Below are 17,609 nucleotides of genomic sequence, written 5' to 3' on the forward strand. Positions count from 1 at the left end.
GGGCCGGGCAGGCACGTGAGAAGCTGGCCAGCCTCCGGCGGCCTAAGCCCGGGGTCAGGAGGGGACCTGGGGCAGCGCTGGCTCTGGGCCGGGCAGCGCTGGCTCTGGGCCGTGCAGCCCAGAGCTGCTGGGGGCCAGGGGGCACGCAGGGTGGGCTGTGTTTGTGAACTTGCTCGAGACCAGCTGGTACTCACCTTTGTGACACCTCTGCCGGCCTCTCAGGTGGCCACCCAAGCCACAGGCCACCCTCACTGACCTCCACCTGACAGTCGTGCCCAGGCGCCTCGGAGCTCACGTGGGCAGCGGAAGGAGGGGGCGGGCACGGGGCTGCGCCTCCACGCCCCACTCTCTGACACCCGGCCCGAGCCGAGGGCACCCTTGACTAACCCAAGACGCCCCGTGAGCTCGCGCTCGGGGCCTGAAGTCTGAAGGCCGCGCTGCTTCCAGAACAGACCGAGGGCCGCGGCAGGAAGGCCACGGTGGACCAGGGCACAGGAGGGGCTCAGCAGGAGACAGCAAGGGGCCGCTGCGGGCCCAAGCACAGAGCAGGCAGGGAGGGCCACGGTGGAGGTGGTGGCAGGGGCCACAGGGTGGCCCACACCAGCCGCTGGATGAAGGGTGGCTTGTGACAGGAGCCCGGGCAGGCACAGCAGAGAACTGCAGGGACCCAAGAACCCGGTTCTGGCTGCACACGCCAATCAGGCCTGAGCGCACCCCCGCCCTCGGGACCGGAGCAGGCCTGGGCCCAGAGAGGCGCTGCTCCCTGCTGGGCAGGAGGGCCATGGGGGGGGGTCAACTGTGTCCTCCGCTCTCTCTGGCAACCACTGGTGCCAGCTGTGGAGAGGCCTGGGAATGGCCTCAGAACCAGGCCAGAGGAGGAGGAGAGAGTGCGCCTGGCCACGTCTCCTGAACCAGGGCGAAGTCAGCCATTCTCCTGGTCCCTAATTCTCAACCCAAGTCAACAGGCCGGGGACACAGAGGACCCCACGGCGAGACCCTCACTGTGCTGATGGGGAAACCGAGGCACAGCACTGGCGATGCGTCCGAGGTCCAGGGGCGAAGGGAGTCGGCCGCAGGCGCCCCCCACCCCCTGCGGCGGGCTCTGCCCGGTCAGGCCCCGAGGGCCGGCTGCGCCAGGCCGCGGTCCCCCCCGCAGAGAAGGGCGGTCGCCGAGACACGTACTGGACTGCAGCGTGCGCTGCCGCACCACCGAGGTGAAGGCGCCCAGGCCCTGCGGCGAGCGGGCCGCCAGGCGGAAGGCGTACTCGGTGTTGGGCTTGAGGTCGTCCACCACGAAGGCCGTCGTGGGGTCGAAGGTCCTCCCCACCTGGGGTCCGGGAGAGACAGGGAGACAGAGACGGAGAAATGGAGACAGGGGAATCGATAGAGGTGGAGACAGAAAGCGGGGAAAAGGCCAGAGTCAGGAGGGAAAACGATGAGACGGAGATACAAAGAGAAGAGGGAGCGGGTCAGAGGCGACAGTGGGGAAGGGACAGAGACGGAGAAACCGCAGAGCCAGAAAGAAGAAACTCAGCAATAAAAGGCACGAACGCGAGGCCCGGGAAGCCGAGCAGAGGCAGAGGGCGGCCCCCTCCCCGGGAGCCCCGCCCCTCCCGGCCGTCCCGCCCATCTCCGGCGAGCCCCGCCCTCCCGGCCGTCCCGCCCATCTCCGGCGAGCCCCGCCCCTGCCTGGCGAGCCCCGCCCACTCCGCCCTACCACCTAAGCCCCGCAGGTACCTCTCGGCCGCGGTCGCCCTCGCGGAAGAGGAGCTCGTACTTGATGATGCTCTCCTGCCGTGGGGGGCTCCAGGAGAGCCCGATGCTGGTCTCTGACTTGGCCTCGGCCCGCAAGTTCATGGGCTGGCCAGGTACTGGGGGAAAAGGAGCAATGACCAGAAATGGGGGAGGCAGCGTCGGGGGCGGCCGCACAAAGGATCCTCATTCTCCCAAAGACAAGCGCGGGATGGCCTCGAGGAAGGGCTGCTGAGCTCCGGCCCGCCCCCGAAGTTCTCATTCTCTCAGAAACCCCAGCTCCCCTGTCCAGCCAGCCCCATCCCGTCCCTCTCTTCAACTGCCCCAGTAACTTCCCAGCCCCGGAAGGGGCATGGTTGAAAGCGGGGCTCTCCATTCCCACCCCTTCTGCAGCAGCCCCAGTCTTCCTGGACTTTGCTTCAAGAGCCTGAACCCCAGGGAAGAGTCAGAAGCCCACTGGGAGCTGGGCCCCCACATCGAACAGCCCTCGCGTCCTTCCACCTGAGAGGGAGGAGCCATGTGGGGGGGGGGGGGCTTGACGCACTTCTCATTCGCTAATTCGGAGGGAGCAGCTCGTCCCTACAGTGACAGCTGCGGGCGGGGCTCTCAAACCCAAATGCTGACATCCCGGAGTTAAGAGAAGAGGGTCCCCAGACTCAGCTACCGGGAGCCCTGGGGGCTGGCCCACTGGACTTTGCGAGGAAAGCCAGAATTTTTTGGTTTTCTGGGACAACTCCATGCCTTCTGATACCAGCAGAAGCAGCTCTCAAAGCATCATGCGGGATCCCAAAGCCACTCTGTGGCCATCGGCCACTGGGCCTGCCTGGCCTTGTGCTCCCCCAGCTCCGAGCCCCAGCCCTGACGCCCCCGGCCTCACCTCCCTGCTGGGTCTTGACCTGGATGGGGTCCGAGAGGGGCCCGTCGCCCACGGAGGTGAAGGCCAGCACGCGCACGGTGTAGGTCTCGTCTTCCAGCAGACTGCCCACAGTGGTCAGCAGGCTGTCGTCCACGTTGTGCTTCTGCCAGTTGCCCACCGGGTGCTCAGGCTCCATGGTGTAGTAGACGCGGTAGCCGCGGATCAGCCCATTGGGCTCCACTGGCTCTTCCCACTGCACGATCATGGTGGTGGCGCTGAGCATGCGGGCCTGCACGTTGCGCGGGGCGCTGGCCGGGGCCTGCTCGCCAGTGCGGGTGACCACGGACTCGCTGGGGGGGCCCTGGCCGATGGAGTTGACGGCCGACACCCAGATCTCGTACTCGGAGTTGGGGCTCAGGCCGCCGATGCTGTAGCGCGTGGTGGTGATATCTTCCTTGATCTGGTACGGCCCGTCCTGGCTCTTGGACTTGTACTCGATGACGTAGTAGGACACAGGGTCCGGGTTACCCGAGTCCCAGGTGATGGTGATGCTGGTGGCTGTGTTCTCCGTCACCACGGGAGTCCCAGGGGCTTTGGGGAGTGCTGTGGAGGGAGGCAGGTGGCGGGTCGGGCACACCATCTGCGGCCCCAGAGGCCGCATGACCTCCGACCACACACTGTCCTCTCCTGCTTGGTTTCCCTGGAGGAGTCAGGGGCCCTCTGGTCTCATCTACAGCAGGAGCCAGCCAGCAGCGGCCGTGGGTGGCACCCGGGCCGCTAAGTACAGTTTTATCGGGACACAGCCATGCTGAGGTACTGTCCATGGCTGCTCTGGTTCCATGGTGGCCGAGCTGAACGGCTGCACCCCAGCCCAGCCGGCCCCTGCTGAACCGCTTCCTGTTTTAAGAACTGGACAACAGCTGGCCCAGGGCGCACACCTGTCATCAGGTGTGACTCAGGAGGCCGAGGCAGGAGGTAGCACCTTCTAGGCCAGCTTGGCAACTTAGCAAGGCCCTGTCTCAAAATAAAACAAAAAGGGCCAGTGGCTCAGTGGAGGCGCCCCTGCCTAGCGCGCGAGGCTGGGGCTCCATCCTGGATCTGCTCTCCACGGACGGGCTGCCCGCTCTCCGCTGCACTTGGCTTCCACACGGGAGCCTCATCTGCTCCACTCCACCCCTGCTGGGCCCCGCTGCCTGCCCTGTGTCCTTCCTCCCTTGGCAGGAGGCACTGTTCCCACCTCACAGTGCCATATGAGGCTCTCCCATTTTTCACCTGTTGTCCCAGCAGTGGGGGCCTGAGTTTCGTTCACAGTTGACTTTCTCCCATGTGTCCCAAGACAGCAACTGACAGAGGCCCAGAGGCAACTGACCCTCAGGAGGATGACTGACACCAGCTAACACCAAAGCTTCCAATAGCCTGGGTCTGGGCCTGCCAGCCTTTTCTAACTCTGCTCTGCAGCAGTCACCCAAAAACTGCCACGGACAAGGTGTCAACGAATGAGTGTGACCACATGCCAATAAAACTTTACACCAAAAAGCCGAGGGCCAGACTGGGCCCACAGGCCACAGTTTGCTCGTCCCCACTTGACGGCTTTTAAACTTGATAACCTAGGGTCCCATTTCCTCTCCAGATTTCCTGAAACCCTGCATGGACTGTCCCACCGTCTCCAGATCTGTTCCTCCTCTTTGGCTCACGCTTGTTCAGTTTTCAGCCTTTTGACTGAGACATGCTCTTCCCTAACTTTGCTGGAAGATGAGCCCATCACTCTGGGGGTTTCAAGGCACTCACTGTGTGTCCCTGTTACACCCCTAACGGCCCTAGGTCACTGCTGCCTGCCTCTGTGGGCTCAGAATGAGTCACAGTCAGGATGTGCGTGGCAACAGGCTGAATATCCAACGGTAGTCCCATGAGATTATGGAGCTGAAAATTCCGCCAGTGACCCCACGTCTGCCCTTCCTTCCGCAGACCTGCGCTCCCCGGGGCATGAGTGTGCAGACGGCCGAGCGCGCAGGGGAGCACCTGCGGCAGCAGAGCTGAGTGCACGGGACAGCCGCTGCGGCTCACTACACAGTGCTTCTGGTCACCGCAGCCTCCAGGAAGACCCCGGAGGAGGCCAAGCCTCCAGCAGCAGCCTCCAGCACTGTGTGCATGCCTACCGCAGCCTTTTCTTTCCTGTTTGTGGCACTTGGGATGGAACCCAGGCCTGCGCGCACCTGGTGAGCACTCTGCCACCCAGCCACACCCCGGCCCTGTTGACTTCGCTGAGACACTCTGGCCAAGTGGCCCAGCTGGCCTGGAACTTGCCATCCTCCTGCCTCAGCCTCCTGAGTGGCCAGGATGGCACGGGTCTCTGAGGGCTTGTCTCAGCTGTCTAGGTTGGGGCTGCCCCACATGGCGGAAAGCCGCTGACGCCGTGCTGCTCAGGACAGGTCCCCTCAGTAAGCGGCGCATGACCGTAGGGCCGACGCGCCAGAGCTGGGCCCCGGCCCGAGTGAGACGCCCGCCTGCCCCGGCTTACACTTCACCGTGATCTGGGCCACCGCCTCGATGACGCCCAGACTGGACATGGCCACACAGGTGTAGTTGGCCGAGTCCTTGACGTCGGTGAGCTCCAGCACGTTCCGGCCCACTGGCATGTCGTCCTCGGGCGTCAGGTCCTCGGCCCCCTGCATCCACTTGACATAGGGCATGGGCGAGCCCACGGCCACGCAGGTGATGTTCACGTTGCCGCCCGGCATGATCTCGTGGCTGGTGGGCAAGATGGAGAAGCGGGGGGCCACGCGGCGGACTGGGGGGTGTGGCGGCGGCCGAGAGGCACGGGGAGGGGAGGTGGCGGAGGAGGAGAGAGGAAGGCAGGAGGAAGGAAAGAAAGAAGACGGGAAAAAGGGAAAAAGCAGAAAGCCGTTTAAATATAAACAGGACTGCTGCTCCCCGGTCAACCGTCCCCCAAAATGAAAAGGAAACAAAAGCCAAAATCAAAAAACCAAATTCCAACACAAAAAACCAAAACGTCAAAGAAAGGCAACTCCACAAACAATATAGAGAGATACCGATACAGAGTAGAGACGCGAAGCGCTGACCTCAGAGCAACAGGGTCGGAGACCAGCGTGGCTGGTCACAGCACAGGGATGGACACAAAAATTTATCAGCGGTTTCTCATCTTTGCTGACAGCGTGGCTCGGGGAACGGCCCCCGTGTGCTCCCGAGTGGGGCGGCCACCCCGCGGAGTGTGGAAGGTCCAGCTGGGACACCTTGGGCAGGGGTCCTGGGGACGCCCGACTTGCCCCCTCAACCCACCCCCCGTTCTCAGGCCACAGGGAAGGTCCTGCAGAGAGGACCCCGAGGCAGAGGCCTGGCAGCTCGGCCCCCACTCTCGACCCCCTCTGGTGACGCAGGGACTCCGCCCACTTCCCCAAAGGAAAGATGAGAAACTCTAATGAAATTTTTGTGGTTTTGGGTTAGAAACCCTTCTAAAAGCTTCTGTCGGTCTGACAAGTTTCCATCATAGATGCGGCTCTCCAAGTCACAGACATCATGCAAAACAGGAGAGAGAGAGAGAGAGAGGAGGAGGGAGAGGAGGGACAGAGGGTGCAGAGGCAGAGGGGTCTCAGGAGGCGCTCGGGAGGACCGGAGCGCCGACGGATGAGTGGAGAGAGACGGGACGGGGGCGGGGCAGAGCGCGCAGGGCCCACCCGGCGCTGCATACTGATCTAGCAGATGTGACCCAATGTGACAGGTCACATTGTCACATCATGGCCCTGGCAGAATCATAATAGGGTAGTAGTATGATAATAATAATCGACAACCAGGGAATGAGCTGGGACAGGGGCCGCGGGGCGTCGAGGGCGCGTCCCAGGGGGGTGCAGCCTTCCCTGAGGACCTCGCAGAGGACGAAGGCGGCAGGATGCGTTTCGGGGGCTCCATTTTCAGAAGTTGGGGAGTTCTGGGGTGGAGCGGGGTGGACTCGGGCGCCTGGACTCAAAAGGCTCTGCTAAGAAGGAAGTGTGCTGGACTCTGGGCGGAGACTCAGGCCGACCCTGGGGACCCCCGGGGCCCACAGGGGTGCCTCCCCAGGCTGGGTGACGGAGACTCGCCTCAGCGGCGGCCACAGTGCTACCTGCGGGGCCACCAGGGATGGAACGGGTCCCACTGCGGCCTGGCTCCGGCTGCCGCGGGCTCCCGGGGCTGCGGTCCAAGGGCCGGGCTGGAGGTCTGGCCTGCTCTAGGGAGGAGGGTCTCGCGGCAGGGCAGGGAGGCAGCCCTAGCTCTGCCCCGCCTCGCCCTCCCGGAGGCCCCAAGCCCTGCTCCCTGAAGCCAGGTGGGAGGCAAAGAGGAAGGCCGGCGGGCGGAGCGAGGGTCTGTCTGGAAGCTGGCAGCCCTTCGGAAAACGAAGCCCCACGAAAAGTCCAGAGTCACGCTGGAGAAGGGTCGGGGTGTGGGGCAGGGTCACGGAGGGGCATGCAGACAGACTGGAGGTGAGGGCGGTGCTGATGGGGAGCGGGGAGGGGTCCGGCCGGCCGACGGTCCCGGCCAGCGCGGCATCCACAGCGAGGCTGGAGGCGCGGGTGGGGGATGCCGAGGCTGCGTTGTCATGGAAACAGAACACGATGGGGGAATGAGCGTGGGGGAGCTAATTAATCCAGGACAGAAAACGGCATCGACGTCCAAAACAGAACCAGGGGGTAAAATGATAAAGGCAAAAGCAAAAAGGAAAAAAGAAAAAAAGAGAAAAAACCAAACAAACGAAAACAACCCTCGGAAACAACACAATGCCCGGAGCAAGAACAAAAGATGGAATGGGTGCAGGGCTGAAAATCGGGGTCTGAACGGAGGGGCCGTGGCTTCCCGGGAGGTGCCCCCCGCCCCCGGCAGAACACAGGATCTGGCCTCCCGCCCGGCACCAGGGACGAGCCCAGGCTTCGCGGGGCCAGCGGGACGGGATCCTGGTGCAGAAAGGAGCTTCGCTGCAAACCAACCCGCCTGGGCTTCTCCTGCAGCCCCTCAGCCCCCGACAAGGCCCTGCCCGGGCAGGGGCTCAAGTCACACAGCCAACGACTCGGGGCCCTAGCATCCCGTTCCCTGGCTGAAGGAGCCCCGGCCTTGGGAAGGCACTGGCCCGGGCCTCAATTTCCTCATCTGTAAAAGGGGGCAGGCAGGCGACCGACAGAGGATGATCCAGAGCCCTGCATGCAGTAGGCGCTCAAGCCGGGCCTGGGGCAGAGGGTAGTACCCAGTCTCCCAGGCACCAGGGAGATCCAATAGAGAGTCTCTATGTCAGCAAGTCGGGATCGGTTTTAAAAATGGAAACATTAAGCACGTCCCTGTCCTTGCTTTGTCCTTCCTGCTGATGTTAAGAAGCAAATGTCCTTAGACCCAATATGCAGATGAGGAAATAGGGTCAGAGAGGTCGCAGGCCTGCCAAGGAAACGCTGTGGCCAGAGCTCAGAGTCAGGCCCACTGATCCCTTTCCCTGACACAAAACGAGCCTTTGCTCACACAGTTAAGTAGCAAGGATGATAGCAGGTGTCCCTTCTTGGCACCGTCCGTACCCACTGGGAACACCAAAGAGGGCAAAAGTACCCATCACCTAGGTACAAGACCTAGGTGTTCAGCAGCCTTCACACTAAATGTGCAGAAGCCATCAGTAAAAGGCTCACGCCAAAGGAACTGCTGGAACGTCAAGGGATCAAGGTCTAGTTTCAGCATCTGGCCAGTCTGTCTCTTCTCCAGTGCCACCTTCTTGTCCAAAAACCCTGTTCATGTCTATCATATCTTAGAATATCTCCTGAGGGGCATCATAGCTGGGAAAGTGTCACTCCTTTGCGTAACTAAGCGTCACACACATCCTGAAGGTACGGAAAGACTTGCCGTTGAGGGTCGCTAATTCCACATCAGTTAAAGGCAGAGGGCAGTTATCAAGAGCAGCAGTCTCAGTGCTCACGGTCCCCAACATGGCCAGCAGCCATCTGTTAAATGGGTCTGCCAATAAGCTGCGAAGGCTCCTCAGCACCCAGGACACTGCCCACTTGCTTTCTCACCCACCAAATTGCTTCTGAGGGTGGGCTGTAGGAAGAGGGCTGGTTTGCCACGACTTGGGGAAGGATCTCGTGCCCACTGGCACCGGGTAACTCAGATCTCCCCGGGGCTTGGTAGGGCCTGCGGGCGCCCTCCCGGCCAGCGGGAGTGGGCGGCTGACGCTGTGTTCTGCCCAGTGTGGTGTGACACCCACCCACGTCATCTTTCCACCCCTGGCTGCAAGCTTGAGGTGCAGGTGAGAGAATAAGGTGGGCACGGAGCCCACGGGACAGAGAGGCCCGCGGGACCCCCGCCCCAATTACCGACCTGAATGGAGGGTCCAGGCGGGTTATAAAGGACCACACCAGCCTTGGTCCTCAGCACGCTGCAGCTGGCTCTGGTCCCAGCTCTTCTCGTCACTGAGTAGCCGGGGGGTCCCAGCAGGGGGACCCGCATGGGCGAGGGGGTCAGGAGGGTGGGCGGCGGGGGTGGGGTGGGGTGGTGGCAGGTTGGGGGGTGGTCGCTTCAAACCCCGATTCACATGGAAAAACAACTCAAAAACCGTCAAAGCAACCAGGAGACGACCCCTCCCCCAGGCAGGAAGAGGCAGAAACTCAAAAATCAAAAGTGGGGTTCAGGGGTGGGCAGAGGAGGGTTGGGAAAGGAACTCAAAAGTGAGGTGATCGGTTGAAGCACTAGGTAGGGACCCGACAGTGTCAGCCATGTCAACGGTTCAGCAAGCCGCAGCTCCGAGGGGGGCCTGCTGGGCACTTTGGGGTGAGAGAAACTTCTGTGTGTTTCTCCAAACTCCAAAATGAATAGGCGGATGGGGGGGCGCCCAGAGATGCGCAGCCTCCGGGGTCACCTGGGCTTAGATTACACCTGTCGGGCACCCCGACCCCTCCCGCCATCTGGGTGCTCAGCCCCTGCCACCCATCTGCCCTCCCGCTGCCAGCTCCCTCTGCCATGAAGACAGCAGCTTGCAGGCCCGCAGGTCCTGGATCCCGCCCCGGGCTGACCAGGGGCCTTGGCAAGCTGTGGGCACTTTGAGCTGGACATCGTGCTGTGCCGCAGGCATCTGGTTTCTGACTGCCGGGGTCTTTTCTGGAGTTTTGCCCACTCTCTCTCCCCTCTTTGACCCCCATTCTTGCCAATTGACTGGCCACCTGGCCCCCTCGCCGTGGCTGAGACCTGGGCTTTCCGAGGACGAGGTGTAATCTAACGCCCCCCACAGAGGAGACAGCCATGCTCAGGGTGGGGTGCAGGCAGCAGGCGGGGGTCAGAGCACAGTGTTCCTGCAGGGCCCCTCCTGACCCCCAGGCCCAGGTGGGGAGCCCGCCCACCTGGAGCCCCTCTCCCAGGAGATAGGGGGTGGGTCCTGCTCTTAGAGCCCCGCCCCAGGACCAGGGCCCAGGGTGGGGCCGGGCCAGCTGCGGCAGGGGCCTGGGGAGCAGCCCGCTGGCCCCAGAAGTCTGGGCGTGGCAGGGAGGGAGAGGTGTCCCAGGCCCTGTGTCTGCGTCCACCACTGTCTGGGGCCACAGAGGAGGTATGGGGAAGACCTAGCGCTAACGTCCACCAATTCCAGGGCTTGGGTGCTGGAAACTTAATTTAAAAAGTCATCTGACCCATGAAATGGCTGGAAAGGCCTGGGGTCGATCAGTGTCCTGAAGACCCTGTGACCGGAGCAGCTGGACTTGGCTCCCGCGTCCCGTCCCAGCGACCCCACTCAGAACTTCAGGCTCTGTGCGATTATTCCGTGCCCTCTGGCCTCCTCCACAACACTGAAGGCATCTAAGTCCACTGTGGTGACATTCTGCCCATGTCCCCAGCTGGCACTGAGAGCCATTAAACAGGGGTCCTGAGTCCCAGGACGCTGTGCTGCTGGACAGGCTGGCACAGATGCCACCGTTAGCGGCCCTGTACCTTCTAGGCCTACAGCTCCACAGAGGCCAGAACGTGAGCAGAGGGAGCCCCGAGCCCCGACACCTGTCAGAGCCGGAGAGCACCATCCCTGGGGTCCTGGGGACAGAGCTGCCGGGCAGGACATTTACAAGGGGCAGGAATTTTTGGTGTTGGCCCTTTGGCAATTTTAGGAGAAGGGCCTGTCTGAATCTCCCACCCTCGGCGCCCAGAGGGAGCCAGAGGGTCAGCCAGGAGCTTGCCTGGGGTGGGGTCCTGGGAGCTGGTGGGTGGCAGCAGTGTAAGTACTTGTAGCCTTTGGGGCAGAACAGGATGGGCAGGTCCGAGGGCTGGCGCTCCTGAGCAGGGCTGTTGGGCATCTGAGCGCGCCTTCCAGTGGCAGCCGGAAGAGGGCAGGGGCCCCGGGGCAGCGGTTGGTCTCTGGGGGCAGGGCTGGAGCCGGCAGAAATGAGACCGTGGGACAGGCTCAGAAAGGCACGAGTGAGAAGCAAGATCTGAGCGGTGCGTGAGCTTCTGCCCCCGGTTCCGGCAGCTTCCCCAATGCCTCCTGTGCATAGGGGGCCTAGGGGCTCGCGGGCAGCCCGGCAGGGGAGGCGAGCGACTGGAGCCGGGCTCCCCAGCTCTCTGCTCATCTAGGCTGGGCGTGTTTAGTCTTCATCCTTCAGAGACAGACAGGGCTGCCCCAGGGTCAGTGGCCCAGCAGAGGGCACACGGCCAGGAAGGGCAAAGGACTGGAGTCCCGGGCAGCCAGAGTCCTGGGCCTGGAACCTCTGCACAGCTCAGTTACAGGCCACACTGCCTCCAAGTCCAAGGGGTCTTCTGACACCCTCCAGCCCCTCAGCTGAAATTCACCAGGACCTAGCTTTGGTGGAGGGGCTGGGAGACCTCATTTCCCAGTGTGGCAGCTGTCAGGCTGGCTGAGTGACATGGGAGAAGCAGATCCCTTCCCGCTGCACCTAAGGTCCTCTCGCCAGCTTGGCTTGGGTCTAGTGGCTGGGGGTCTCAAGAAGGCAGGCAAGGGCAGTAGGGGAAGGAAACCAAGCCCAGCGTCTAAGCTGCGCAGCCAGGGGGCTAGAGGTCGGAAGCCTATGAGGCTTATCAGGGCTGGTCTTTCTTTATCTGGAGTTGGTGTGAAACTCTCAAGGGCTTGCCTTTCTTGGGGAGGGAGCAGGAGAGAGAGGGTCTGCACCTCTGAAGGTCTGTAAATGGGGGGAGAGGGAGCGAGGGAGGGGAAGAGGGAGGGGGAGAGTGAGAGGGAGAGAGGGAGGCGGGGAGAGAAAGGGAGAGAAAGAAGGGAGAGAGGGAAGAAGAGAGAGGGAGAAAGAGAGAGGGAGACAGCAGGAGAGAGCGAGAGGAGGAAGAGCCAGGAGACAGAGAAAGAGAGTGGGGGAGAGGCTGTGTCCAAAATTCCCCTGGTTTTCTCCAGAATTCCACAGCTTCGATGCTCAGGTAACTCAGAAAGTGACCGTGCTGTTGTTGGACTAAAGACAACCGTGCTGGGCTCAGAGCCTGAGGGGAGGAGGGGAGCAGCCAACGTGGCCCGGGAGGCGGAGGCGTAGCAGGCCGGGCCAGACGCCCGGCCAGGCGCCTCTTCTGCACGCAGTCTGCCTGCTGCGTGTTTGCACGAGCAGTTCTGGATCTGTGCCTGGCCGGGACGATAAAGTCATCCCACCAGCTGCCGTCCTGAGCACCGTGTGCCCAGCCTGAACTGCTGGGGGAGGTACAATTATTCCTCGCTGAGGGTCACCTTTATGTGGACATGCCCAATTCTGATGCCCCTTCAGCTATAGCTCAAATTCTTTTTATTTTACTAATTTATTTTTGGTTATTTGGGACAGTGAGGGTAGCCTCATCGGAGGCAGAATGAGAAAATACCTGCCTGAGCTCCGTCCAGCATGGCTGCCCTGGAGGGGCTCTGGAGGGGGCTGCTCTCCCCAGGTGCCCTGCCCAGGCTCTGCCTGCCATCCATCCATCTCCACCACCTCCCGCCACCCTCCCGCCTGGCGGCCACTTTCTGCCTCAGCATCCCAGCTGTGGGACCCTTCTGCCCTCCTGGATGAGGGCTGGGACAGGAACACTGGCTTTTAAGTCACAATGCGTTTGGAGAACAACCACAGAACAGCTCAGCCCAAGAAACAGAAACCAAACGGCACAGAAACGAGACAGAACCAAAGACAGTCGCTTTGGGGGAGAAGGGGACCAGGTGAAGGGGATGGCAGGGGAAAAAACCAACTAGTCGATTTCTCCCCCCAAAATGAAACAAAACTTAAAAAAAAAAAAAAAAAAAAAGGAAAACAAAATGAAACCAAAAAAAAAAAAAAAAAAAAAATCAAAACAAAACAAAATAACGGAACGGAAGACAAGAAACACTCCAACAGAGGCTTTGGGAATTCACCAAACCAAACCAACAAGAGTCGCATGCAGAGAAGGTCTTACATTCTCCCAGCATGCATCAGGCCCAGTTACCATGACGACGAGGAGTGCAAAAACTTAGCAACAGCATTACCAACGGATGCAGAGGCGAGCACAATGCAAGCATCGCACGTGTGCGGCCGGCCCGAGCCGGGCTGGGCGCGGCTGAGGTTTTCGTGTCTTTCTGGGTTTTGCTCTCGCTTGGCGGTTTTTTGTTTGGTTTGCTTTGCGCTAATTGTCCGTATTCCGTGTTTTGGTTCAGTCTGCTTCTGCCGTGTGCGTGTCTGCGTGTCTGCGTGGCGTCTACGTGTGTTTCGTGTGTGTGCGTGTCATTTTTTCGGAATGTAAAAATGTGGGTAAAGAAAGTAAAAAAGAAAAAAACACACCAACCTTCTCGAAGCTCTGAGGGATGTAAAGGGGGTTTGATGCGGAACACAATGACATGGGGAGAAGAGAAAAAATAGGGGAAACACAGAGAGTAAAAAGAGGACTTCCCGAGGCTAACGCTGCGATCGTTTTTTTTTTTTTTTTTTTCTCTTTAAACCAAAAAAAAAAAATTAAAATTAAAAAAGAAAAAAACAGTAATGATCTTCCTTCTTCCCTCCGCTCTGCCTCAACACGCAAGGCCTCCGTCCGCCTCTCCACGCTTTCTAAACTCGGCTCTGGAGTGTCTGAGACCCAGCCAACGGTCGGAGGCTGGACCCGGTCCCTCGGCTGCCCCCGAGGAAGGAGGCCGGCTGGACCCTGCGCCGGCCGAGGCCGCTGCGGCCCCCGGCCTGGCCGAAGCCCCCGCCCGCCTGCCGGCTACGCTGCCCCTCGCCCCGCCAGACTCGCACGCCCCATCCCGGAGTTGGCAGAGAAGCAACAGGTGAGACGAGGACCCTCACCAGGGTCGCGGGGCGGCGACTCCCCGGTGCGCGCGGCTCAGACGTGCCCGCCCGCCCGCACCCTCCCTCCACCGGCCTCCTCCCGCAGGGGCGCCCAGGGTCCGGGCCCAGGGCGCTTCGGGGCCAGCGCGGTGCTGGCCGCGGGCAGGGGCGGGGCTGGGGGCGGGGCGGGGCGGGGCGGGAGGAGGAGGCCGGGACCTGCGGAAGGGCCCGGGTGGCGCCGGGGCAGGGCGGCCCCGCTCCCTCGGGGAGGCACCGGGACGAGGACCCAGGCCTCCGGCGGACGAGCGGGAGTGGAAACCGGGGCCGGCCCAGGGGCCAGCAGGCGCGGTGGTGTGCCTGCCGCGGCCGGTCCCCCCGCTGGCCCGGGCGAGTGCTGTCCTGCGGGTCCTCGGGAGGAGACCCAGCCGGCTCTGGCCAGCGGGGGCCGCCTGAGACCCCGCCCCACGGGACGAGGCGCCGGGCTGGGGAAGCGGGAGGGCGGCCACAGTCCGGAGAAGCGAAGCCAGCACACGACACGGGCACCACACACCACGGAAGCCGCTGCCCACCGCCGCCCGGGGGCGCCCGGCACAGGCCCGGGCAGGGCCGAGCCGCCCGGTGCCCAGGCCAGGAAGCCGAGGTCCGGAGGCCGCCGTCCGCGCGCGGAGGCTCCTGCCGGGGCTGCGGCGGGCGCCGGGCGGGGCGGGGCGGGGCCCTGCGGGGACCTGGGCGCCGCGCTCCCTACCTCGCACGTAGAGGTTGGCCGGCGAGGAGTAGCGCACGCCCGCGCTGTTGGTGGCCACGCACTCGTACTTGCCCTGGTCCGTCTCCTCGCTGCTCTCGATCTGCAGGGCCCCTGCGGGGAGAGGGGGGAACCCGGCGTTGAGGGGCCCGGGCACTGCGGAGGCCGTCCCCAGGCCCCGCTGGCCTGCCTCCCGCGCCGGCAGAGCTGGAGAGGGCGACCGCGCCGGAGAGCGAGCCCGAGGTCCGGCTGGACCCCACCCCGGGCCTGGCCCACACTGGCTGGCACATCCCAGGTTGCCTGGCACATCCTCCGCTCCCACTAGAAGAGGAGCAGGTCACGCGGCAGTGGGGTGGCCACGGGTGTGCTGGGGTGGACGTGAGGAAGCACGGAGTGACATCTTGGGGTGGGGGGCATTCAACCACAACGGCCTCCCAGGAGACTCGGGGCCACCAGTGGTGGACTGGATGCAGGGGCTGGGGTGGCTCTGCGGGCCTCGACAGGGTGTGTGATCACGGGCCTCAAAGCACAGGAGGCAGACCCCTCTGCAGAGTCTGAGTGTCTAGGGCCTGCCCACCAGGGTCCTCTGGCGTCAGAGGCCGGGACCCAAACCTCGGAGGAGCACCGGAAAGGAGCCAGGGTCGCCCCAACATGTCGAGTCGTCCAAGTCAGGCACTCTGAACACCTGACCTGCCAACACCACAGGCCTGGGTCCCAGGTTCTGCTGCTCATAAATAACTGAAGGGAACCCCGTCTGGACTCGGGTTCCACCCCACGCCCTGACAGACGTGGTGGGAGGAGAATCACAACGGGATTTTCAGCTGTTAGTGACCAGAGTCTGACCGAGGCCTCTTCCACTCACAAATGAAGCTGAGGCTGACCAAGCGGGTCTAGATCATAGGCCTGCTCAGGTGACTGGCTGGCCGTGAAGGAAGGCCGGGGGAGGAGGCCAACTTTGAGAACCAAGCCACCCCTCCCCGGGCTCAGGGCCACAGGCTGCCGAGGCCAGGCTGAGCCTCCTCCCTACGTTTGAAATCCAGGCCCTGAAACCAGACTTCGCTGCCTACGAACATTTCAAACAATCACTGAAGTCCCGAATTAAGTTAATGATACAAGTTAATGAAAACGAGGCCAAGATTTCCCCACGGATGTTGGAGACCTAAGCCTGGAATACGTTCCGCTTCACAACGAAGTGAGCGTGTCTGGAGTCACGGGCCTCGGAGAGACACACGCACTTACCAACAAAGCACGAGCAACGTCTCACAAGCAGGCCTGCGATCACAGGCCTGCACGGAAACCTCCGCTTTCATAAAAACTACAGCACAGTGGACGCACGTAAGCACGCTCGCATCACGGGCCTGCTGGCCTGGTTGAGTCAAGGAAGACCACGACACCCAGCTGGCCCTGACTGCCAGCCTCCATCAGGACCACGGCACCAGGGGTGCAAAGCCAGGTCTGTTCATGGTTGTCCCACATAAGTGGCATGGACCCCAGGGAGGGTCTCTTTGAGGGCAGCAGGTAACGGCTCTGTCCCCACAGAACAAGTTCCTATATTCTTCCCGACCTCGGTCTGTGGGGTGATAAGCAGGCAGAGACGGCTGTGGAGGCCCAGAGAGGGTAGGGAGCCTTCTCCCCAGGCTTCCACCCCGGCCTCAGGAGTCCCCGAGGCAGCACCAGGCCTTCGGGACTGCCCGCCTCTGTTCCCTCGGGCCACATGCCCAGATCCCAGCGATCCAGAAGGCTGCTCTGCAGCTCAGTTTACAGAGGGAGAACTGAGGCTGCAGAGGCTGTGGACGGGCATGGGGTCTGTGTGGCCCCAGTGCTCTGGGTGGCGTGGGAGGTGCGCCCCTCCCCACAGGAGGTGGTCACCCGCTGCCGCACTCGCCCTGGCCACGCATAGACACAGAAACGGATGGACACTGGGCAGGGTGGTGGCGGGGCCCTGGGGCCAGTGGCGGGCGGTGGGAGCGGGCCTCTTACCTCGGATCGGAGTGCTTTCTGTAAGGGAAGCAGAGAAACCAGGTGAATGTCAGGAGGCAGGGGCGGCCGGGCGGAGGCCAGCCAGCCAGGGCCTGGAGACCCAGGAGGCCTCGCGGGGGGCTGGGGGCTGGCAGGCAGGGCCCCAGAGGGAGGGTGCTGCGGTCTCTGTGCCCCGCCGCCTCCCCGAGGTGACGGGGAGGCTCCTCACCTCCCCCCCCTTTCCTTCTTGGGGGTCCAGCAAGGGGCTGCTTTTAAGTCCAGACTGGGAGGGACAGGAAGCCATGGGGGTCTTGGGAGTCTTGTTAGAGACAAGGGACAGGAGGGTTAGTGCCCCAGGGCTGGGCTAAGGCAGCGAGGCAAGGTGTCACAGACAAGTTGGGGACGCGGAGGAGCCCAGGATGGAGGGAGACGCCGTGGCCTGTCCAGCTCCCAGAGGAAAAGAGGAAAGGGCAGGCGGTCCTCGGCTGGGTGACTGGGCCGGGCAGGGGGCGACCTGGGGAGCCAGGAAAGGCAGCCCCAGGCCACGGCCACACGGCTCTGCTCTCCCTGGGGACAGTCCAGCCCCTTCTCGTGAGGATGGCTGGTCACTTGCTAGGGACAAGAGAACCCCAGGGCCGGGCCGAGGCACGGCAGTGGCTGTCACCAGCAGTCAGGCACGAGCACAGCCCTTTCCGGGTGGCCTGGGCCCGGGCTGCAGGGGCCCGCGGGGCCCAGGAGGGAGCCCAGGAACCGCAGGTCACCTGGGGCCAAGGTGGTGAGGGCTTCGGGCCCTCTGGCCTGAACATCTGTGCCCCACCTCCTCTTGTGAGCACCTCGACCCTTAAGGCCACTCTGCGCCACCCTCGGAGCCCAGGGGATCTGCAAAGGTCCCGCAGCCGGGAGCTGGAAGGCCACCCGGGCTGCTCTGGTTTCATCGTCTCGCTGCACTTGGATGACGATGTGGAAACCGGGCTGGAGACCAGGCCTCCCAAGATGGCCGAACTGCCCGTGGTCACCACGCGAGCAGAAGGGTGCGTCCCTTACCACTTAAAGTAGGTCTGCTTCCCGCACTGAGGGGGACAGA

General features: G+C 62.7%; 1 protein-coding gene across 13 annotated transcripts in view; it reads right to left on the reverse strand.

The window, feature by feature from the left end:
- Positions 1–17,609, reverse strand: part of PTPRS (protein tyrosine phosphatase receptor type S) — a 70,562-nt gene that overhangs the window by 20,238 nt on the left and 32,715 nt on the right. For 12 of the 13 annotated variants that reach the window (XM_079116288.1, XM_079116295.1, XM_079116289.1 and 9 more), the window contains exons 6-10: positions 14,570–14,680; positions 5,127–5,396; positions 2,630–3,211; positions 1,738–1,871; positions 1,183–1,327 (exon numbers count right to left, since the gene is read on the reverse strand). In XM_079116288.1, the coding sequence (XP_078972414.1) occupies positions 1,183–1,327; positions 1,738–1,871; positions 2,630–3,211; positions 5,127–5,396; positions 14,570–14,680 (1,242 nt within the window). Of the gene's footprint in view, positions 1–1,182; positions 1,328–1,737; positions 1,872–2,629; positions 3,212–5,126; positions 5,397–14,569; positions 14,681–16,546; positions 17,123–17,609 lie in introns of those variants that run through there. The other variant, XM_079116284.1, reaches the window with a different exon arrangement.

This window comes from Sciurus vulgaris (genome assembly GCF_902686455.1).
Source record: "Sciurus vulgaris genome assembly, chromosome: 16".
Classification (NCBI taxonomy): Eukaryota; Metazoa; Chordata; class Mammalia; order Rodentia; family Sciuridae; genus Sciurus; species Sciurus vulgaris.